The sequence below is a fragment of the Cheilinus undulatus genome, linkage group 6, assembly GCF_018320785.1.
Source record: "Cheilinus undulatus linkage group 6, ASM1832078v1, whole genome shotgun sequence".
Classification (NCBI taxonomy): domain Eukaryota; kingdom Metazoa; phylum Chordata; class Actinopteri; order Labriformes; family Labridae; genus Cheilinus; species Cheilinus undulatus.
The window spans coordinates 15,930,973-15,955,855 of NC_054870.1; the positions used below are offsets into that span (position 1 = coordinate 15,930,973).

A 24,883-nucleotide genomic window follows, 5' to 3' on the forward strand; every position below is an offset into this window, starting at 1 on the left:
GTACTATGATACAACATCTGCGATAAGATGGTTTGTGAAATTTCATTCCTACTGTATGTTCTGCAGTCAGTGATATTAATAGAAAGTGGAAACATTCAGGAACAACAGCAACTTAGTCACAAAGTAGAAGACCATGTAAAATCACAGAGCAGGCACATAGTTGGTAATAGCTGCCAACACTGCTGATTCCATAGCTGAAGAGTTCTGGACTTCCACTAGCATTAATGTAAGCACAAAAACAGTACGGCTGGTCTCCATGTCTGAACACCTGCATGCAAGCCTCACATCACCAAGTCCAATGTCAAGCATCGGATGGAGGTGAAAAATACGCCAACACTAGACTGTGGAGCAGTGGAAACATGTTCTGTGGAGTGGCAAATCACATTTCTCTGTTGACAGTCAGATGGGCCAGTCTGGGCTTGGTTGATTCCAGAAGAATGCTAACTGCCTGACTGCATTGTGCCAACTGGGAAGTTTGTTGGAGGAGGGATAATGGTATGGGGCTGTTGTTCAGGGTTTAGGCTTGGCCCCTTATCTCCAGTGAAGGACAATCTTTATGCTTCAGCATACCAAGACATGTTGGACGATGCTACACATCCAACTTTGTGGCAACAGTTTGGTGAAGGCTCTTCTCTAGTCCAACATGACTGTACCCAAGTGCACAAAGCAGGGACTAGAAAGACATGGTTTGATGAGTTGGTGTGGAAGAAATTGACTGTCCCGCTCAGATCCCCGGACCTCAACCCAACTGAGCAACTTTGGGATGAACCGGAATGGAGATTGCCAGGCTATCTTGTTCAATATCAGTGCCTGAACTCATAAATATTCGACAGTAAAGAAATTCCCACAGAAACACTCCAAAATCTTGTGGAAGCCTTCCAAGAAGGCTGTTATACCTGCAAAAAGGGGGCTAGTTCCATATTAAAGTACATGTATTTGAATTAGGCCTGTTAATATTAATGCGTTAACGCTCAGGATTTATCTAAAAAGCTTAACGTGTTAAAAAAATAATAATGTAATTTGATCATATGACTAAGTTTGACCCCACCTTCCTCCCGTAGTCCTCCTGTGTGGATGCTTACATCCCTTAGGTGAAAATTTTAAAGGCGGGTCAAACGCAGCCAGCAGTGATGAAAGAGGAGACAGACCCAGGTCTGCTTCACTGCAAATTTCAATTTAAAAAGCTGCCTAATGGAAGTCTGGATGAAACAAAAGCTGTGTGTACAAACTGCAGTGATGAACCGTCTTTACACCGAAGCACAACGAGTCTGAAGTACCACCTCCAGGCAAATGCATCTTTTCTAATGTTAGCAAAGATGCTAACAACAACTCAGGATCAAGCCACGACAGCAACTGCTAATGTTAGCAAAGACGCTAACAACAATACAGGATCAAGCCATAATGTCAAGCTACACCAGCGCATTCCAGCAGACCCAGATTTGTCCCCAAAACGCTAACATCTAAGCTAACTATTTCGGTTGGTAATGGGTCACCAGAGACTGCAGACCATCGACATCGTTGAAGACAAGAGGCTTCAAGACATCATCCGGTGTGATTAATTATGATTAATCACAGCATAGAGATGTGATTAACTTGATGAATTTTTTTCAATCGATTAACAGCACTAATTTTAATACAATGTCGTCACAGTTCCTATTGGTGTAATAGTCAGGTGGGCAAGTACTTTTGTCCATATAGTGAAATTTGTATTCTCCTATGTGGTGCCAGCCTTGCACTAGGGTTTCGTTTAAAATGTAAATAAGAAAAACTAATGACCATTTATAATCTTTTAGAACAGGGTTCTCTAACTTTGCAATGCAAAAGACCCTCATTATCATTGTCATCAGGGGACAATACCTACAAAATCACTCAGAAATTTTGAACAACAAAAAAGAATATCAACAACTTCACCTGGAGGGAAACTAAGTCAAGAGTGATGCTGAGAAACTCTGGTGAAGTTCTGGGTCCTTGAGCTTTCTTAGATGAGAGGGGAACTCTGAGTTCTTTGAAGGTGGAGAGAATGTCACGACCACGAGAAAGGGGAGATGTTGGTGTGGTTGTTTGGAAGTCATCGAGGAGGTGGATGATGTCAACGAGATTGTGCTTGTGTATTAGAATCCAGCATAGAACAAGGAGTCAAAGATTTTTTGGGCTGCTGTTGCACCCAACTGTCAAACACTCTGCAAAGTAGTAAAAGTATACTCTCTTCCATTGTTAATTCAAGGTCCCAAAAGCACTCTGAAGATGCTTGTGATGTCTGCTTTGGATCATCCAAATCTATCAGCAACTGGTCAAAAAGGAGATTTCATTTTTGGCAATATGAGGGTTAGAAGTGGAAGGATGTGAAAGTTGGTGTAATTACCTGCAATGATCTGTTACTTTTGTGAATATGACAGGATTCAGTTCACATCTACCTGGGAAACACCCGATAGACCAGGGGTGTCCAAACTATGGCTACCATCCAAATTTTGATTGGCCCACAGCAAAATTCCAGAAATAAAATGAAATATGGCCCAAATTTGAACATGGGGCTTGTGCTTGGTTGTATTATACTTTGTAGCTTCATCACAATCACAAGGTGGTGCTACCATGCTAATTCTGTAAAGAAACATTTCAACAAAAAATAATTTTAATAATGTGTTTTTTTTGTGTATGACTACACTGGGACAACTTTGTACATGCAAAAAATATTTGCAATCAAAATAACAATATATTGTTTTCTAACCCCCTGATGATTTTGGCAGCAAATAGCAGTGGCAATGATATTCCAGTCAGTCAGTGGTAGCTAGGGTCAATCAAGCCCCCCTTGAAATCTAATTGGCATCCCCAAAAACCTTAAACTGATTGTCTGTTGTCCTTGCCAGCCCTTAAATTGAGCATTAGTTCAGGGAAGCCACGGAGTCAAGCTCTTCCATGATCAGCTGATCTAAGGCAAGCCCTCCTCTGCTGACGGCCAGCTGATTTTGTTTCTAAGCACACTATTGGCCAATCATTCTCTTGCTCTCAATTAAACTGCTCTTGCCTGGCCATGCTCTGTCACTCTTTCAGCAAGATGCTCTTGCAGCCTTCCTCCACCCCAGCTCCTCCTTTAGTCTGCCTCTGACATAATCAGTGTCACAGAGCTCATCTTGTGGATATTAAAGTGGCCCCAACATCCTTATATATTTCAGTATGTGAGCCTCAGTGGAAAAAGTTTGGACACCCCGCCATAGACTGTTTTGGAAGGACATAAACTTTATTTTTTGGACAAACATTCTATCGTCACATTCATCACAGGCCAGTCAGAGCAAAAAACAAAACACAACATGAGACATAGCATAAGCTCAATATGCACCTGTTATCATGACAATACATGATTTTTCACAACCAGTGGAGCCAGATGACACACTAAACTTTACTGAAGCTGGTCAGGAGAAAAAACAAAAAACATCTTTTCCACCAAGAACAGCAATCAGTGTGACTGATCTCTCTTGTTTTAATAAAGAATTGTTTCCTATTCTGATTCAAATGATTCAACATCAATGCTAATTTCTTTAATAGCTGCCATGTTTACAGACTTGTATTTGCTGTATACCTAAGCCATGCCAATAGCTCATGCCTCTTTCTCCTCAAACACTGATTGGTCTGGTCATTCTCTGACTGGAAACAAGCATATCATCTTGAAGCTTTGTAAGATTGATCCGCCAGATTACAGACATGGAATCTGGCCAGTCCAACAGCTTTACAAGGTTACTTTTTTTGCCTGGTTTTGGTTTAAAGTCCACTGCTTATAATGCAAGACAAGAGTCTGCAGGTATCCAGCCTCTGCTAGTGCAAAAACAGGCTGTCAAAATGAGAGAATCCCTCCTGTGCCGGCAGCAGATGAGCTTGCTTGAGATTGTTTGTTTTGTCTGATTCATTCTGCCTTGATCCAGCACACTGAGAGGAGAAACGTGCTCTGCTCATGAGGATTCATATCAGGACTTCATCTGAGTTGAAGACAATATAATACTATGAGTAGATTAATTAAAACATACATTTTAGCCTGTTAAAGAAGCAGCTGCTTTTACTGACGTTATGAAAAGATTGTGTGGGCTAGCATCCACCACCAAACATTTAATAGGAGGCATTAATAGCTAAAAAATCTAGTTGTATAATGTCAGGAGCTGAGGAATACACAGTTTTCATTATAATATAGTCAGACTCCTGATCTGATAATCAGTTAAACATGTGTTTGTCCCTGTGTGTGATACCTCTAATTGCTTCACTTATTTCTTGATGCTACGTCCTCAGTGTGGTCTCCTGTGTTGTCAGTGGGGGCTGTTTATAGCTCTCAGCCACTAGAATGAAGATTAGCCTTTGCCAGGATAATCTCTCAATGGAGAGTTAATAAAGGGAGAGGCTGAAATGCTTTGTTGAATGTATGTGTGCATAGGAGGTTTCAGCTTAATGTTCTATGAGAGGGATGGATAAGAAGGTGGAAGGCCCCTGTGGATGGTGTCTGTGAAGGTTGGGCTAAATTTAAACATGCTTTTATTTTCTAATGTGCAGAAAAGACAACATTAAAGGTCAGGTTACTTTATTTGTACTCACAGATATATTTGTTAGTCTTGCATGTACTTTTTGACCAGAGCAATGCATCAGTAAACTGCTGCTGAGTTAATGAGTGATTGAAAGACATTGTCAGTCAGAGCTGCTGTCATTTAGACTTCAGTATGAATTCACTAATCTCAATAAAGCTTAGAGAAATTATTCTCTTTTCACTCTGCAGGAAAGTCAAAGTCAAGTCCTGAAAATAAAGCAATCTGTACTTTATCTACATTGCAAAAAGTACCACATTCACATAACCATACAAAAACCCCATTTCCAAAAAAATCGGTCTTTAAAATGTGAATATCAACGAAATATAGCAATTTGGCCCATCGATTATACATCTCGTACAAGCAATTGCACCATGCCAAGGCCCACCTCTTCCACCAGTGTCAGGTCTAAAGAAATGTACTGTGCCTGAGCCTGGTACAGAGCACTCCCACTGGCCAAACAAGCTAGGGTCAAGCATGCACTGGCACAGTACAGATGATCTAATGTGAGCATCTTTTGCATAGAAAGATGGATCATACTCAACCTGAACATGAGAAAACTGCCTCCTGAGCTTTAAATGGGTTATTGTATCATGAGCTAAAATCAGTCCTCAGTCCTCTTAAGAACTCAAGTCCAGTGGCATTGTGGAGAGCTGATGTTTCCTTGTTTTAAGATAATACCAATTTATGTTAACTGCTGTTATTACCTCCACATATCGTTATAACCAAGGAGGTTATGTGATCGGCAGGGTTTGTTAGTTTGTTAGTAGTTAGTTAGTTAGTTAGTTAGTTAGTTAGTTAGTTAGTTAGTTAGTTAGTTAGTTTGTTTGTTAGCAAGATAACTCAAAAAGTTATGGACGGATTTTGATGAAATTTTCTGGAAATGTCAGAAATGGCATAAGGAAGAACTGACTAGACTTTGGGAATGATCTGGATCACCGTCTGGATCCAGGAATTTTTCAAATGATTCTTTGCTATTGGGAGATAGGGCTAATGGCGGAGGTCTGCACTCTCCGAGTGCTTTTCTAGTTTCTTTATAGATTAATTATCATCATGGTTGTTGTTAACAGATATAAAGTTATTAAAAAGTGAAAATTCTGAGTTATTGTGCCCAATTCCACAAACTGTGATGGCAAAAATTCATTTACATTCTGAATCACAATTTCTCTGAACCATTTTACGTCTAGAAGCTTGTCTGATACAAATCCCACACAAATATTAAAAATGCATTAAACAACAGTCGCCTAAGCTGAGAAGTGTCTTGCATCATAACTGGCTGTTCTCTCTGAAGACATGAGGGACAGAAACACGCCACATCTCATATTGCATAATGAAAAGTGATACCACTATTTTATGTCCCACTATGAAGCACATTTAGCATACAAAATAGCTCTGTGGATAACACTGACTCATTTAGTTCCATTTATATTTAAAAGCACACCATTTCTCAGCAGAAACAGCCCTCTTTTTGAGAAATGATGTGAATACTTGGAACAGAGCGCCTGCAGTGACTACTGGGAAAATGAGTTTTCACAATCCAGGATTAGTGGGCCCAGTAAGTGAGACTAAACCAGTGAAAACACTGATAATCCCATCACAGCACGGGGGGAGGGTTTAGGTCTGTTACCATCATGACGAGGTCGTGTTGGCCAGCAGTTGTTCACGACTCAGCAGATAATTATGTAAGAACAAGCAGGGTCAATGAGGCAGAGAGCAGTGTGTGTTAGTGTGTGTGAGCACACGTGCCTGTGACGTGAGGGACTAATGTGCACAGGATGCATGCCCACATTTAGCTTGACTATCTGCCTCACTGCCCATTGCTCACTTCTGACTGCCCATTCAGAACAAAAAGAGATAGAAAACAGCCACATCAAACTGCCCACTTCTCCAGATCTCTGTGCCAAAACCAAAAATAGGCCCTGAGCCTCAGGCTGGCAGTAGGAGGGCAAAGCAAACTCATGACTTACTTATTTGGACTGTAAAATAAAGAAGATTCAAATCTGTGTCAGAGAATCAGTCTGACTCAGTTCAGTATAAATCTTATATACTTTTTATACATTTCCAGTTAAAACAAAGAAATGTGCTGATTTTGGTTATGCTTATGTAACAGACCCTATTTGTTGGCTCTGATTGGTCCACTGACTCACCAATCAGAGAGCCCCCCTCTCATAGCAACTGTTGCTTGGCTGCTTCCAGTTAGACAAACTTTCACTAAGTCTTTTCTGTGCATCTCAGTGAGATTGTGACTTTAATTTCACCACTTGTACATGGTGAAAATGTGTGCTTAGAGCGTCTCCTTGCAAAGCTGTGTGTCTTCGGGCTCGACACACTGATTGTTGTCATATTCAAATCAAATTCTTACCTACTCTTGCTTCATGCTCTTATGAAATTTCTTAGTAGTATATTAGTAGTAAGAAACCCGCACTTCACCAGGGTTGTCAAGTGGAACCCTCCTTCGTCAGTGTTTCGTCCAGTTAGTCCCACAACACCTCCAGAGGGCTGAACAGTGTTCTCCAGTGTCCCAGAGCCACCCCCTCCATGTTGCTCTCACCACCCACTATGCCAACCCAGAGACATCATCTTACCTATCTTACCACATGGCCCACACAGCCTCAACAGCATGCCACCTTCAACAGACCCAGGCTCCGTACATGCGAGCTCCAGGTAGTGACAATGCCAATACTACCTTCCTTAACACCACTCATGATTACTGTGCAAAAAGTATAGTACAAACATTACACATAACTAAGAGTAAAAAAGGAGAAAATGAGAAGACTAGAAAAGAGAGAGAGAAAGGTAGGGAGAGAGACCAAGCTTAGCAATAGGGTGGGGGAGGCAGGGCGAAGGGTGTGGTACCTTGATGTGGGTTAACACCAAGCGGCAACCTCTGGTCTTGGAAAATGAAGCCAATGTTGAAGTGCAAAAAATTGCTATACCGCGAGTGTCCACTTGAGACTGGCTGCAGAAACACCAGAAGTCCCATCTGCACACATGTTAAACAGCCGGTTTTGACACTAGAAATAAACTGGTTTACAGCCTGGTTGAAAACACCAAACATGTCTCATCAGCTAGTGTCTTATTGTGCTCCCACTGTATGGGGGGGGTGAATTTTTTTGTACCACGATCGTTTGGATTATATTTAGGATGAAAGCTGATTGGTGCGTCTCATTTGATTGACAGATAGCTCGGCAGGCAGAGGCTCCGTTTCTGTCAACCGGAATGCTAGCTTGCAGGCTGACAGGAAGTCGCGCTTAGTGGGCGGGCCATTAGGTTGATCCAAAGTTTGGCTGAGATCGCGATTTCAAGATGGAAGCATCCACGGATTGGCTTCAAGAGCCGTTTGAGTCCGCCTATTGTAAGCAGACCACTGATGTCACATGGGGTTTGTCCAGTTCTTTCTACAGTCTATGGTTTACACACACACCCCAGTCTGGCGTGGCTTTGCGCTCTACCTCCCCCTACTCCCTCATTTACATGGTAAAGTCTTAACTTATATTTGTAGGTGTTGTGGCATGTGGTGCAAACTGAAAACGGTTTTCTGAAGTGTTCCTGAGCACCAATATCCATCGCAGAATTATGCCAGGTTTTAATGCAATAATGCCTGAGGGGTCAAAGATCACAGGCATCCAGGTTTGATTTTTTTGGCCTTGCCTCTTATTTGCAAAAAAATCTCCAGACTCCCTGAATCTTTTAATGATATTATGGAAATTCGGTAGTTTTTTGAAGTTTTTAGGAAATTTTTATGGAATGGATGATTTCATTATTTCATGGAATTTTGAAAAACGTATAAGTAAGATTTCTAGAATTTGCTGAGAAATTTTAAGGGGGGATTTGCTGTCATATTTGGGGATTTAAAAATGTTCTAAAATTGTCAGGGAATTTTCAAGGCTTTATGATAAAGTTTCACTGAAAGATTTGAGGAACATTTAAATATTTTTTGGGGGGTACTTTTTAAAGACACTGTGGCTAATTCAGAGCTTATTGCTCCATTAGCTGCCATTGTATACGTGCATTCACACAAGAAACCCTTTCCCCCTTAACATAACATAATCATGCCCAAGCAGGTCGGCAAAAGAGTGAAAACATCTTTCCCAACATGAAAAGTTTTTAGGATTGTTTTTATTTTTTATTTCATACAGAAAGGTGGCCCAGTTCTGGTAAAACAGACACAATGCTAAAGCTATATCTGAGGTATTTAGAGCAGTGGAGGTAGCCATTAATGAGGGCTTTCAGTACAACTAAACCCCACCCATAGCGCAACTCTGTAAGGCTCTATTTACCACAGTGGAGGCAGCCATTCCTGATGGCTTTCAGTACAAGCAAACCCAACTCTGCACGATATGGCTCTGAAAGTAGAATCACTCACTCAGCCAGTCGGTCATTCAGATACAGACCCATTCATTGGGCTGACCTCAGGGGTCAGACAAAAATAGCAAAAAACTGTTTTCATTCACATTTTACACAATGTCCCATTTTTTTATCTGGGTTTGTATAAAGTACCATTAGAATTGGCTCTGTTGTTTATTTCTCATTGATTATTCTTTAATGCATCAAACTTTGAGAAGCAGATTGAGACTTAAACTTTGAAGTGTCAGATAACTTTTACCTTCTTTGGCATGAATCCATCCTGCAGGGATCCCGTCTGAGTTTGAACATAGCCGTCTTCTTGGCTGTCTTTCCTTTCTAGATGAACACCAAGAGGCCTTTAGCTGAGTTATTAGAATCCCTGAAATCTGTGAGGGCAGCAGGGTGTTATTAGACGAGGGGGCAGAGTGAGACGGACCAGCAGACACGGTGACTCACCAGAACAGACAGTCACCGAGGAACTGGGACAGACGTGTTCGCTGGCATCCTGACAGAAGCACCGGGAGCTCAGCTCTACTGCATTGCAGAGCGGAGCCACAAGTACTGTATACTGTATGTGCTGGTGAGGGGGGAGTCAGGGTTTTCTGTAATGCTTACAGTGACACACCTTAATAAAAAAGTCTTCCCTCTACGGTGTCTGTGAGAGAGCAGAGGGAGGGAGAGAGAGTGGTGCGGAGACAGTAAGGTGAATTATGCTGCTTGTACTTGTGTGTGCTGTGTAGGTGGCTCCTATTCAAATTTGTTTGATCCTTTGCCATCACAGCTGATAAATAATGGGGGACCATTTCCTCTGGCAGCCAGCCAGCCATCTGTTCCCTGCACCCGTACAGTAAAGAGAAATGCACATATACTACTGCTCTAATTGAATAAATAAGTAATTAACACCTGATGTTTAATATGCCGACCATACACACAGTAAGTCATGTTATTGAGGAGGCGGCAGTGTGTGCACTAGAAGTAAAATGTGCAGTCGCAGAGCGATCATCATAAACAAGCACACAGTTGGCCTTTGAATTAATCGCTGAGCTGCAGTGCTACATCGGGCTGTATGGCTGCATAAGCTCTTGTTTTTATAGTTTGACAGTCTTAAAAATTTACAAGATATTTTATAATATCTTCTTATATTAAAAACAGGTCATATTTATTATAGGTTCCTTGAATTATCTTAAATCTGTGCTATAAAAAACATGGCCACATGCATGAATTCACAATGAACTAACAGTAATGCACATGTATCTTATGCTTGACTTAATGCATTGATTATTAATGATTGATTATTAATGCATTAACTAAGGTGTTTCACTTGAGTTATTTATGATGGTGATGAAGTTCACAATGTATTAATAGGTAACAGTACATGATTTTAAACCCAACTGAAGGCTCTGACTTGTACTTTTTTTTTCTTTGGTAACATAATAAACATAATGAACACTGTGTTGTTTAAAAAACGTGATATAAAAAAAGTTTCAAACAGTATCCAATTTTGACCACCTTATTCACTAAGTAAGTTTGTGAATGCAGATTTTATTACGTTTTCATGTTTACTTTTAATGTTCATACCAACAGCCAGTGTACAGCTTCTACACATTTTTTTAAAATATCAAACTGATGAAATTGTTTGAAATGATGAATTGGTACCTTTTAAGATTTAGAGTAAATCACAACAATACAGTGATCATACTAATAACAGTGATGTTTTAGGTCATGACTATCATCTCTACTTGTGGGGTAAGCTATCAAATAAAGATGTGCCATCCAGAAATCAGTCTGTTCTAAGTAATGGCTCTTTAATGTGCAGTCACCGAGGCTAGCTAGCTCCCTTTTGAGTTCCAGTTTCTTTTCCTCCATCCATTGTTGTTATTTAATCCACATTTAAAAAAAAAAAAAAGGGTGACAAAATGAAGAGCCGTTTTGGAGCCAAACAACCAGCGCCACTGAGCTGAGCCAAATAATATGGATCTCCCAAAAGGGATGGGTTTCTCGTTACTGTTTACATTTTTGCACTTTGAATGATTGAGTCATAAACAGTACAAAACATGGCCTTTTTGGTAGCATTTCTCAAACAGAAATCAATACTTGCCCACCGAGGGGAGTTTTTAGCTAATGAGTGGCATCATCTGCAAAGAACCTATACACCACTGGTCTCTTGAACCGGAGCTATATTTGACCAACAAGTGCACAGCAAAATCACCAGTGTTAGATTAGCATGGATAGTGTTAAATCAAACATGAGAAAAGTGCTTAAATGTGTCCAATTTTGAACTTAATTTAACACTTTGGAAAGTGTTGTTGTTTTAACTCTCTCATAGAGTTAATTTTTAACACTCACTGTTGTTTTTACACTTTAAAGTATACTTTTAACACAATATTGCATTATTTCCTTTCACTTTGGGTGTAAATCTAAGGTTCTTTTAATTCAATTATTTGTTTTAAATTCCTAATAAATACTGATTGTCATCCCACATTTAGTAACTGTTGCAATGTGAGGTATCTTGTGGCAACCATGGATCAATGAGACTCAGAGCTTGGACATGCCCTGAGTTGAAAGTCTGCACTCTCTTCATTATATAAGCAAGCAGTTTCCACTGTGAGGAAGGGGCAAACTTAGTAGACAACTTCACTCATGGTGCAGAAGTGATGAAGATAAAAAAAAACAATAATTCAAGAAACTTGTGCAAGTGAATGCCAGCAGAGATCATCTGGACATCTTAATACATCTAAAACATCTAAAACACATCAAAGCAAAGGCATGAGGGGAAAATCTGCCTTTCAGATTTATGAAATGGCAGTAAGCGGAGCTTGGATCAACTGACTCTCTACAGCAGGGGTGTCCAAATTAGAACATGAAGCTTTTGCTTGACTGTTCCAGCACAAGGTAGTACTACCATGTAAATTCTGTAAACAAACATTTTGACAAAGAATTTATTGACGTTTTTATTAATTTGGAACTACACTAAGATCAATGGTTAACATATTGCAACCAAAGTAATAATGTTAACTTTATTTATAATGCCCTAATTGATTACCCCACTAAATAACAGCACCAATAGTGGTAGCCAGGGTCAGCCAGGTCCCCCTGAAATCTGACTGGTCTCCCCAAATCCTTAAACTGATTGGCTATTTGCCTTGTCAACAAATAACTAGCCACATGAGCACACTCAATCACTAAGAATATCTTAATGTACATTAGACTGGTGTATAACTTTAATATCCTTAAGGTGCTGAATATGAAAGTGACCCCACTATTCTTATATTTCCATATGTGGCCTTCAGTGGAAAAAGTCTGGACACCTCTGCTCTATAGAGTTGGACAAACCCTGGTGGATCAACACTGTCAGAAAACTTAAACACTGATGGCCATTTACTCTGAATGAAGTTAAAATGACACTTTAAATGCTAAAATCAACACTGACATTTTTAGCACTCAGAATTTAACACTCCAGTTTTTGCTGTGTGGTACTAAACACCAGGAAATTCTGAAGCCGTACTGTTTAGAATAAAAAGTACTGAAAAATACTGAAATTTTGTTTTACCATTGAACACTATAGTGCCTATTACACCACACTTTCTCTCATGACAGTAGTTAAAGCAATAGCTATTTATAAACACCCCAGGTTACCGTATTAATAACAAGGTGAAAGAACAAACACTATAAAGGAGTCATTTTTACATAAAGACACTTTATTAGCTTATACATACATCTCTGGTTATAATCATCAGTTATATAATACCAAGAAGTCAAAAATAATAACTGTAGTAATATATTTATAAAACTAAGCAGATATACTACTCTTGACTTTTAAAAACATAATATGTCTTTGATAATATATTAGAGTTCTTGTATTGATTAATCAGTCACAAAATCTAAAAAAAAACTCACAGGATGAAGAGGTTATACAGAATGGATTCAGGATAAATGTCAATGTCTGCATGTCTGCAAGTGTATATCAGTGAGAGCCGCTGTGTGTAGTGTGAAATAAATGCCGGATTTTCCACACATCCAGGTATCCTGCTTTAGAAAGAATAACACTTTTGATCAAGGTGAGAATCCTGCAAACCCTCTGCTTTAAATAAGAGTAAACATGTTTGGTAAGGACAGACATCTCTGGAGATGTCATTAGCTCTGATGCTGATCCTGCCGACTCTAAGCTGAGCTGTCACTAATCACAGCGGCTGTGCTGGATCTCTAATGGATGATAGAAACACATTTTCAACCTCTACTTCTCTTTTTATGAGTCAGTGAAATGTTGCTTTTTAATTTATGACCTTGGATTTTTCTCTGTTTATGCTTTTGGTAAATTCTCTTTTAAAGCAAAGCACTAAACAGAGTTTGGATGGCATGAGTGTGTGTGTGTGGGAGCATTTTATCATTAAATCCAAGAATCACCATTTACTCGCCCACTGTGAAGAGACAGTCTCTTATATGAACTCAAAAATGCTTCTTCTCCTCTGAAAACATACAAGCACAAGAATAAAGTAGCTCAACTGAAGGTCTAATGGAGCCAAATGATAAATTCTTTATCAAAGCCTATCTTAAGTGAAGTTTCCATCAAAATCTATAACGAAATTTAAACTGATTTTTAGAAATTGTGCTAAAAAAGGCAGATGTATTTGTGCCTCCATCCACAACAGTTATGCAAGTACAATACGTTAACAGGTCGGGCAGGAGGTGGCACTACTCATGAACAAAGAAAAAAAAAAAAGCAAAGTGCTCAAAGTCTGGAAGGTGGTGGAGAGGAAAGGAAGGCTATTATCTGCAGAATTCAGAGTTTTTAACAACTTTTTCTGAACTTATGTGCTCTTGAAAGAGTTCTAGTAACAGCCCTGGGTGCCTTAGTGTGAAGTGACCAATCAGACCTCCAACATTGAATCAATTCACCCTCAAGCCCAAGGTTTGGACTTTCAAATTTGGTAGGTTTGTGCCAAATTTGGAGGGAATAAAAATCCCCCAATGCCTTCTTGGAATATTTTGCTCAAAGTTTTGAGGTTAAGTGGCCATACCTCCAAAATCCGATCAGTCAACCTTGAGTTAGAGTAAACATTTGTACGAAGTTTGAAGAAAACTCTCAAAGTGTTGTTAAAGTATCGCGTTAACAAGATTGGCGCGCAAAAATACCTGAAAACCTCTGCCCTACCCCTGGTACAAAGGCATAAATCAGCAGTGTTAGTAGACACGGGCCCTGAATATGCAAAGCTGTAATATTTGTAATATTTGTTACGTTTTTAATACTGTAATAAACTTAGGGAAATTTACTTCCTGTTTGGATACATACTGCTTTCATTTCAAATTAAAATAAGGAACTTAAGGTAGATCAAAGATTATGACATGTACTTAACCACAGAAAATGGAACTTGTAATGGATTAAAAAAAGGAAATAAGGGGACAGTAAAAAGAAAAATGTTTGATAACCCAAGGTGCAGATAACTTCCGACTTGTCCACTGAGCCGTCTGTTCCTCTTTTACAGTGAAATGAGGCAATGAGGTGCAGTGGAAGGCTTATTTTACATCGCAGCAGGGAAATGCTGAAGTAGCTTACCCAAAGTGTGATGGGAGGGACATTAATGCATGAAATACAGCAGTAATTCAGCAGTAACACATGAATGCTGACAGCCCCAGTTTTAATTGGGGATAAAAATACTGTTATTGAAATAAACACCATTTTGTTTTGAAGTTTGAGCGAACTGGGAAGAAATAACTCGTGAGGTTTGGCATATGCTGTGGGATTTCTGAATCTGTCATTGAGTCAATTGTCTGATTTTAATGTTAGATTTTCAGCCAGATAGTCGTTGTTGGCCATGCAGAGTAACAGGAGGGTTGATCACTCAGTTCATTTACATGCACAGTAAAGCCCAGCTCTGGTTATAACTTGATACGAACTACTAGACTACTGTTCTTATCGCAGGACACATCAGTGGGAAAACTGATTTGCTGGGCATGATTCTGCTGCATGTTGTCCTAAACAATATGCCCTCTTCTAGTTAGTTACTGTGGACCCACTTCCTGTTGACCTTGCAAACAACTTAGCCAACACAGTCTATGCTTTACTTTTGGTCCAAACATGATTCAACTTATCTGCTTTAGCTTAAAACTGAAGGCAGACTTTAGCATGGCCTGGCATTTATGCAGTCTGATTCTAGGGCGAAGCCCAGTATGGCGACTGTGGAGCATGTGCAGAATACCGTGCCCATTTTGGGTCAAGTTGAGTGTACATGTACAAGAGTAAGTCCATCTCCAACTGTATTATCTAGATGTGTTAGTCTGACACTAAAACATTAGTTTTAGGACAACTTCAGTTGGACATGCAGGTTTATATATTTTTTTTATTCCATAGAGGAGGACAAAGACAGAGTTGGAAACAGGGATGAGAGAGCGGGAAAGACATGGGAAATTAGCCTCAGGCTGGGCCTGAACCCATGCCTCTTGCATACACGAACAGGGCGGGCCTTAACCACTAGGCCGTCTGCCCCTTTTCTGGGGTGGCGGTTTAGCTCATTCGATGGAGCAGGTGCCCATACACAGAGGCTGTAGTCCTTGACACAGTGGTCCAAGGATTGATGCCACGTTGATTCCGTGATTGGTGCACATCCCCCCATTCTCTATTTCCCGTCCCTCTTCAGCTGTCCTGTCTAATTAAGGCAATAAAAGCCCAAAAAGTAAACTTACAAAAATTCATGTTTGTGGTGATGACCAGGGGTGGGCACTTGGGGAGGGTTCTGTTTGTTTGTATTTTAATGTCAATTGAAACCCCCCAAAAATTGTAAATCACAAAAAAGGTCCTGTTTTAGTTGGGCTAATGTAATAATTTGACTTTCTCTAACTGCGTGTAAACATTCTGACTAAGGGTTGACCGATACTGGTTTTTCAGGACCAATATTGATATCGATTTTTAGAAACGTTTGACTGATAACTAGGAATGTTCCTATGCGTCTATTTCCCCATTTGGCTAAACGTTCATTTGAACTGCATCTAACCAACAAATCTAAAGTTAAGCTAAGTTTTTATACTTTATTTAGCTGGAATCTCCTAGACTCCTAAGTTACTAAATTATCAATAACAGCCTTTTTTCATTCTGCCTCTGTTTCTCACTGCCTTGATGAACCATATCTAAAGTTTTAATGTTCCTATCGTTTTTCTCTAGCATTGCATTTGTGTCACTGTTATACAGCATGAAAGAAGACAAGGATGAGGTGAGCAGCTGTTGCTGCTGCATAAAAGATGCACGAATGGTTAAAGGAACGATAAGGGAAAGGAGTGACAGGGGGACCAGAGATCATGATGGAAACATTAAAAACCAGACACTGTGCAAGAGTCCTAAACCATGAGCCCGAGTGAAGTCTGGAGTCTTTTGCACTGGAGTCCAAGTCAAGTCTCAAGTGTGCGACTTAAGTGCGACTCGAATCCAAGTCACAGACTTGATTTCACATCTCTGCCCACTAACATTAGCAGCTAGCTCCGCCAGCCTTCGTTCCTCTTTGCAGAATAATATCGTGTTTTGATATGTGGCCTCAACATCCTACATACCACTTTATTTCCATTTATTACAAAAAAAAACCTCAAACTGCACTGTTGCTATTACACGCTAAACGCTAAGCTACCGATGAGCTTCTCATATTTACATCCAGTGAAGCGCCGGAGGGCTCAGACAGGAAGGCAGCAGCCATTCACTGAAGGTACGGCGACTTCTAGTAGTGAGAGGTTCAAACAGGCCTCAGTGTTAATTAGCTGGTAGCTGTGAGACATTGAGCCAATCAGATAGTGATGTGGGCGGGGCATTAAGAGAGACTGTAGAGAGTTAAACAAAGCTATAGGAAAGACACACCTTGAGTGAAGCCAAAGTAGCACACCTTTGAATTAATTGATGATTAATTTTGGCTGATTATCAGCATCAATGATCAGCCCTGGCGATAATCCGTCTACCCCTAATTCTGACACCATGTCCTGACTGCATGTAAGGGTCCAATATTGCATGGTACGCTCCTTGTCCACATTTGTTAAATGATCTGTCCTGTAAATCTCAGGTTCCCCTTGCAAATAGTATGAGTGAATGTGAGTGTGAGCACTGAGGACTTTTTCAAACACTCTTCATGCCTCCAATAGCTTCTCTGACCTCTGATTAGGCCAACTTTAGCTCATTCAGCTACTTTATTTCTACAGTTTTCTACCTCTACAGCATAAGTGTCCTATTACCGATGATACTTTATGGCTTAGTTTTGTGACCAAAAAGCACCATGGGGATACTTTAAAAACCATATGATAAACATCAGGATAAAGATTTTTCCCCTAAAATTGCTCTGCCATACTTTTTTTTTCTCTTTGTACCATAAGAAATTGTTAGTTCTTCCCCTGTAGAGCCACATAAAATAAAACACTGTGTGATTTAATAGGTTTTGTTTTTTAGCCCTGAAGCTCTAAAATCTAGAAAGACTAAAAATAGCATTGCTAGATATTCACTGTGCAGCCCACAGATCCTTCCTTACTCCCCGTGTCTTCTGGCATCTGCAGCTTCATATCTCCTTAACATGCTGTGATGAATTGATGCTGAGGCATGTTGTCTGTGTCTAGATACCCGGGAGTGTGGAAAACGACAAGCACACACACACATACGGCACCATAAATATGACTGAACGCTGACACAAGGTTAAGATTACTATAACACTGTTGGTATAGGAACGGACCTTTCCACAAAATCTGAGAAAAGAGCAGAAAATTAGCAAACCTTTCCTTCTCATCCTCACAGGGAAAATGTTTGAAATCTCCCAACACATCCATTCAAACTTTCCTTATCACCCTTTAAATGACAGCACCCTGGGTAAACACATGATCACCACACAGAAACTACACTCTCTTCCCATCATGGTAACGTTAACATGATTGCTCCTAAGTTAGCTTATTTTGATCTGGAGGTAAATGCTAGCTGTGCTGGTAACAACAGTTTCAAATTGGATTAATTGACATTTCAACGTGATTGTAATTCTAAACAGACAGTTACAAATAAAGGTCTTCATTACAACTTGACTGATTTGAATGCTTGTATACCTTGGTACCATCAAAGTCTGATGCCACCAACAGTTATGTCTATAAGAGGTTATTTTATGAATAGTGTTTGATACGAGGGTCAAATATTTGGTTGTGGGCATCCTAATTAGATGCCCAACCCACCTCAACTGGCTCCTTTTGAGACTATTTATGACTAGGATCAATCAGGCGAATCAATACGGGTTTCTTTTTCAATAAAAACGAAGGATCTGCATCCCTACATACTTGAAATGCCGATGTCCAAACTGCTGGTAACACCTTTAGACCTAGCAGAAAATGGAAAAATGACTAAAGACATCACTTAATTCATAGTGACCATTCTCAGATTTTTAATAATAAACCTAAACCTCTTTCTTCATAGTCTAGTATTTTCATTATATTTATATTCAGTATTTTGTTCTCTTGTCCTGTTGGACTCTGCTGTATCCATGTTGCTATGTTCCCAAATCTCAGTTGTTATTTGGTGAGACCATTATTACCGCAAATGCTCAAAAGCAACAGCTAATGCTGCTAAAACCAGATCCAAGTTGTAATGAAAACAGAATTATCCTCTTAGTAAATACTGTCATTGTTAGTCACATGTATTGTGCTTTTATTCCAGGGCCTCAATATGTTTATAAAAGTAGTTACCACTGTCTCGTGTTGGGTATTAGATTTGAAAAGAATCACTCATAGAAGGTGCTGCAACCTCCAATGTTAGCATGAGAAGATACTCCTTTCAGTTTCATTCATCCAAAACTTGACTCTCTTTCCAAAGAGGTAGGACTATTTTGTTGGCAACACAACGTTTCTCAGCTGTCTTTTTACTTCTCTTCCTCATTTTGGCAATGCAGGGATGAGCCTCTGCCTGTCCAGACAATGACATTCAGTCTTTCCTGGTGGTCCACGGTAAATGCATAGCAGCAGCAGCAGCAGCAGACAGGGCAGAGAGGGTTAAGTGTTCAAGTGTTTCCAACGTTATGTCCCTTTGTTTCCTTGTCCTCTGCGTCCTCACTCGTCACTGCTTGATTTTGAATTTCAGGATCGTTAATCCATCAAGTTATGCATTGATCCAATCGCTCTCCCACTGGTATCCTTTTCTTCCCTCTCCGGGGTTTGTGTTGTCAAAGCAGCATCTGATCAAGAGGCATGTCATGGTCAGGAGGCATCGAAGCTGCAAGACAAGAAGGGAACGGTCAGATTACTACACCTGGGTGCATATATTTGCATTATATGTGTGTGTTGAGACCCCTTCCTTTCTAATTATAATAATTATTGCTTTACAGCTCATAAAAATAAAGAAATCCAGTATTTTAAAATGTCAAAATGTAACAGAAAACCATTAAAAAGATTTATTACACTAAAGGATTTATAACAGGGAAATATGGACCATCTGACAAGTGTGCTCAATTTATGTGCTCAGAGGCAGGGGTGGATAACCTGTAAAATCTGAGACTGGCCAGATTGCATGACAGTTATGAGACAGATTCACCCTGCAGAGCTTTAAGGCTACAAGAATTCAACATCACAGCTCATTGTCAAAACTCTGGCCCGATTTAGAGTGTCAGGAACGACAAATGACATAATTAACTAGTGTTAAATGTGTTACTCGTGTCAGAATTTTTCTTATGTGATCGTGTAGTTTGACACGCTGACCAGACAATAAACGTGAATCCTGATGCCTAAACAGGAGAACATTTGCTCCTTATCTTCACATCATCATAACCCTCTTGAAAACTAATGTGTACATTTACATAATCATGTGCATACCTTACATTCTATCTGAAGGAAAACCAGTCCAAATTGTCCCCTTCTTGATACATCCATAATGGTTATCCTTAATCAAATCCATAATTGTTTCTTGTTGACACTCTTTGACCCACCCCCCGTCAACCTGTGAATTCACACTCAGTTGCAGAGACGCTGCTGACATCAGCATATGGTGAGCGGCCGCAATCACTCTTGTAGTGTGGCCAGGCTATTAGCCAAGACAGGACAAGAAGTTTGTTGCATAGTCTGACATGGTGCCATAGTGAGTGACCCCCCACCCACCAACCCCCCGCCCGCACCCAAAAAACATCATGTAGTCTGAGACGGTCTTCAGTGTTCCAGGTCTGAGAAAGTGTTGACCAACATCAACATCATTGGGAGAAAATGAGGTGGTACCTACAGGCAGGCCTTAGTTGCACTGCAAGCCGCTAAACAATGGCGACCAGTGAGGAGATTAGCTCTTTTAAAAAAGTGGCAAGTCTTTATCAGAACTACACAACACTTCTTAATTAAAACAAAAGCAAAGTACTGCATTAAAAATTTTTCTTAGTTTTTTTTGCTCTTCTCCTGTCCATGGTATAAACTAAGGATGTGGTTTAGTTGGACTGCAAGCAGATAAACCACAGTTACAAGTGAAGCAATAAGCTCATGTGCAACTACAGTGGTAGTTTTATCAACACTGGAAACAGAAGAGCAAAGACTGCAATAAAAGTTCTTCATGGCAGATGTTTTTGCTCTTCTCCCTTCTGGCTTCGGCATCAGTTTGATTTACACTTCGTCAGATCCCTGCAGAAATTTAAAACAATGCTTGGTCAATTCCTATGTGTTAATTGGCATGCAATAATTAAAAATTCAGTGGTTCTCAAATGGTATAGCAAGGCACACTGGTGTTCCTTGAAGTCCAAGGGTGCCTTGGGTATTTGTACAGCCATGTGTAATTACTTTGACTATACAACAATTTAAGATACTTTAACATGTGTTTGCACATTTTTTTTATCCTATCACTGATTAAGGTAACCATTGTTACCATAATATCGTTTTAAAACTCACAATATCATAAAGTATCAAAACATTGGAAAACCTCTTAGAACGGTTACATTTTTCTGTGGTATTTCTTGAAGTTTTCTATCTCTATCTCTGTCTTTATTTTATATGTACATATTTTGGATAACTAGGTGTAAAATGCCTAATAACAGGTGCAAAAAGTTTTGCATTTGCAACAGCAGGTTGCTTAAACCACCAACTGTGAATAAGGCAGCTATAAGTGGAACATGCGCTGCAAAAACTTACATTTTAGAGTGCATTTGTGTACTCCAGTTGTTACCAAATGGTATCGGCCACGATTATGTGATGTGGATTTGAACTATCATGCATTTTTACAACAACTATACATCGAATAATTTGGGGTTGACTAAACTAATATGAAAGGATAGTTGCAAGTTTTTAATCTAATGTTTTGTAATGTTTTGTGTAACTCTGTTGATTGTAATTGTGAATTCAGAAAATGTCACTGATACATGAGGATGTACACCTGCTTCTTTTTAAAACGACTAGAAAATAATAATAAAAAAAACTATACATCAAATAAAGATACATTATTATTTCATTTTTCATATTAGTACCTGGTTTAAACTGGTCAAAGGTCATGTCACACATGATGACATGGGGAGTTTAAGTTATCATGCTCTCCTTACAGCTGATAAAGTACTGTTAGATATGAGATTCTTCAAAGTTTTATTTACATGCTATGATTACTTTACTATGTGTAAAGAATCTAGAATATATGAAAGCTTCACTTTTTTCAGCAATTCATGGAAAAAAAATCTCTTCTCGCAATATTCAAATTTGTTGAGCTGCACCTGCATATGTGTGAGTGCACACTGAAAAAGCAGGGGTCTTTGCTCTGAGGTAAAGATGGAGGCAGATTTATTCCACCATTAAGAACTGCTTCATCATTAAATATTAACCCAGCCCCATCAGTCACCCTGCAGCCAGTGCATTAAAGCAGGGGTCACACCAGGCTGACCTCTTACACTTTCACACATATACATACTCTAACACACACACCACCTTCTCCCTCTGTCGGGGCAGTAGCCTCCATGGAAGACATTAAACTCATATCCTCTGGGGCCTCTGCGAATCTGTTTTATTCTTCAGCATCATCACCAGTTTAGGCAACACGTGACTGTCCAACATCTCACTCAAACTCTATTTCTGTTAGTCCTTTGATTTGCTGACCCACAATTTTTGAAATAATCTTTTCAGGCTGATTCTTCTATTTATAAAAACTCTTGAGACTACAGTCAACTCTATCCTAGGAAACCCATCTCCCTGCTGCAACAATAGGCTATTGAACAAAACAATAAAGCTCAGCTTAAGACACTGAGCTGTACCTGCGGAGCTACAGAGACAGAGAGCAGTTGCTTTAAGAACAGATGTTTTCCTCAAGAGCTGACTGAGATTAAGACAGAGCTAAAAGGGGAGAAAATACTTCATTTAGACCCAATTATATCTATTCAGCATTGCTTATTTCTGTTCTCTCTTCCTGGTGGGCTAGGGGGTGGGCAATATGGAGGAAAAATCACTATTTTATATGGCTGGAACACAATCTTGATTTTTTTAATTCAGATGTTTAGGGCTAATTTGTAAGTTAATTTTTAAGCAAACTTACTAACACTTTTGTCTCCCTGAATTCAACATGATATAATTATGGTTTAGTTGTGTGTCCTCTTTTTTGATTTCAAATCTATCTTATAGTTCATCAGGCACAATTTTTACACAGTAATATGACATTAAAAAGCTTTTACTGGGGAGCAGGTGGCCTAGTGGTTAAAGGTGCTCCCCATGTATGCGGGTTCGAATCCATCCTGAGGCCCTTCACCGCATGTCTCTCCCCCACTCTTGACCCTGTTTCCAACTCTATCCACTGTCCTCCTCTATCTAATAAAGGCACAAAAATGCCCAAAAATAAATCTGACTATACGAAGAGCTCATACAGCTGGACCTCGCGGACATCACTGCATCTCTCTGTAAAAAATGATGTATTAAAAAGTTCACCAGTGATTCAGTTTTCCTGAGAGGTTAATCATCATGTGGAGAGGTGGAGGGCTTGTCAATTACTTAGTATTACACTAAAAAGGGAGAAAAATATCAGCCGTAACATTTAAAACAAGAGGACTAGATGTGCCTCTGCCACTCTCTCTGTGAAACATGCTCATGTAAGGAAGACCACGGTGCTGGCTTTCTCTATGTCTCTATCTGCATTTCATTTCAGTTTTTCACAAAATAAAAGTGATATTTCTAAAATTTAGACTAAATACAATTGCGCTTTGAACGTGTTTTTATTTAGGGGTGTTTTGGGCACGAGCCTCGTTATCCTCGAGAAATCTCATTTCATGAGACTCTGCTGCAAGGAAGATGGGCGCTCAAAACCTTATGTGTGTTGGCAATGGATGTTAGTTCAAAGGCAAAGTCCATATGTATGGCAAAAGCCATGTATAAGGGTGTAAGTATGATGTTAAGAAAAGTCTCAGTCTCCTCTTCTGTCCATACGTATTGCGCCATGTTGTCTCAGAGTGAAATGGTCTTGTGATACCATACGTGAAGTCCTGTGATGTGTAAATGCAGAAAAAGCGTTTCCATTGCACTTTTTTGATACATTTCTATATCGAAACATCTGAAAAACCTCCTCATGAAAGCATAAAAACTTTCTAGCGATATTTGAGATATTTTTCAAAATTCACATGTTTCCATGACCAGTTTTTACTGCGCTATTTATATTTTGTGCATTTCTAAGTGTAATGGAAACGCACCTGTTTGACTCTCAGGATGCTGTCTCTTGAGATTGTCAAAAAAGTTTGCCCGTTTTGTACAGATTGTCTGATAACTGTTCCTTGCACCATGACAGTTTAGCAGAACCTGAGGCAGTTCCATATGTGTCACTTAGAGTTGTTTTAAAGGTAAAAATCTTATGTTTGAGTTTCATCTTTAGCCACAAATCCCTGCTCTGCTGAAACAGAAAAGGAAGAGGTGAGCAAATGTAGATCTAGTCATGTAGAATGCAATTCTATTCTACCAATCTCTCAGCTTTGGCAGATCGATGATACATTCTATTTCTTCACAATCTAAGATTGTCCTATACCTCACCCCTAGTTGCAGCCTGATGCTAGAGTTCTTAAAATTCATTTTGTCTCTCATTTATCTACACTAGGGAAAAGGGAAAACTGCTATCAATTGTAATGACATTAGTATTCAGAACCTTCATAGCAACACTGCAAAGTTAGAGCAAGTCCCTCCTATTTCTCTAAAGCATTGCTGAGATTTTTCTGGTGAGGAGGGCCTCAGTAAGAGAGGTGACCAAGAGCCTGATGGTCACTCTGTTCTAGAGGTCCTGTGTGGAGATGGGACAAAGTTCCAGGAGGTTTATTTTACAAACTCCAAGTGGGCTTTCATTTTCTTTAAGTCTTCCTCAGATCTGAGCCTTTAAGCAATCCTGTATCTGAGCTCTGCAGGCAGCTCCTATGGCCTCATGGCTTGGTTTTTGTTCTGATATGCGCCGTCAAGTATAAGGCCTTCTATAGAGAGGTGTGTGCCTTTCCAAATCATCCATCTATTTTTTAGACCACTTATTCCGTTTGGGTTCGCGGGGGGTTGGAGCTTATCTCAGCTGTCATTGGCCGAGAGGCGTGGTAAACCCTGGATGGGTCACCCCTCACTCATGCACAGGGAGACCCTGACCAGGGAGTGAACCAGGAACTTTCCAGCAGTGCTTCCAACCAGGCAACAGCGGTAATCTCTCCACCACCGTGCACGCCCCCCCACCTTTCCAAATCATGTCCAGTCAGTTAAATTTACCACAAATGAACAATATTCAAGGTGTTGAAATGTCTCAGCAATGTTAATGTGATATTTCAATTTTATATTTTTCATAAAATTGCAAAAAATTCTGTTTTCTCTTTGTCATGATGAAGTAACCAATACAAATGAATTTTACACAACTAACTGATGATGACTCAGCAGTGACAAAGATGTGTTACACCTTCACGTCACATCTTGTCAACTCATGGTGATATTCCTCCTCATTCCTCCCCACTTGTTCATTTACACCACAGCAAACAGAGTTTCTGCTCTTCATGGTCTCTATGTTGGGACCAGGGGTGGAGGATTTATTTTAA

The 24,883-nt window shown here is 39.7% G+C and overlaps 1 protein-coding gene across 1 annotated transcript in view; it reads right to left on the reverse strand.

Annotated features, from left to right (window-relative positions):
- Window positions 1-18,969: 18,969 nt before the first annotated feature.
- LOC121511440 (coiled-coil domain-containing protein 85A-like) overlaps window positions 18,970-24,883 on the reverse strand; it is a 64,220-nt gene continuing 58,306 nt past the window's right edge. Inside the window, exon 4 of the mRNA XM_041790130.1 lies at window positions 18,970-19,113. Within this exon, the coding sequence (XP_041646064.1) occupies window positions 19,098-19,113 (16 nt within the window). The 3' untranslated portion in view covers window positions 18,970-19,097. The remainder of the gene's footprint in view (window positions 19,114-24,883) is intronic.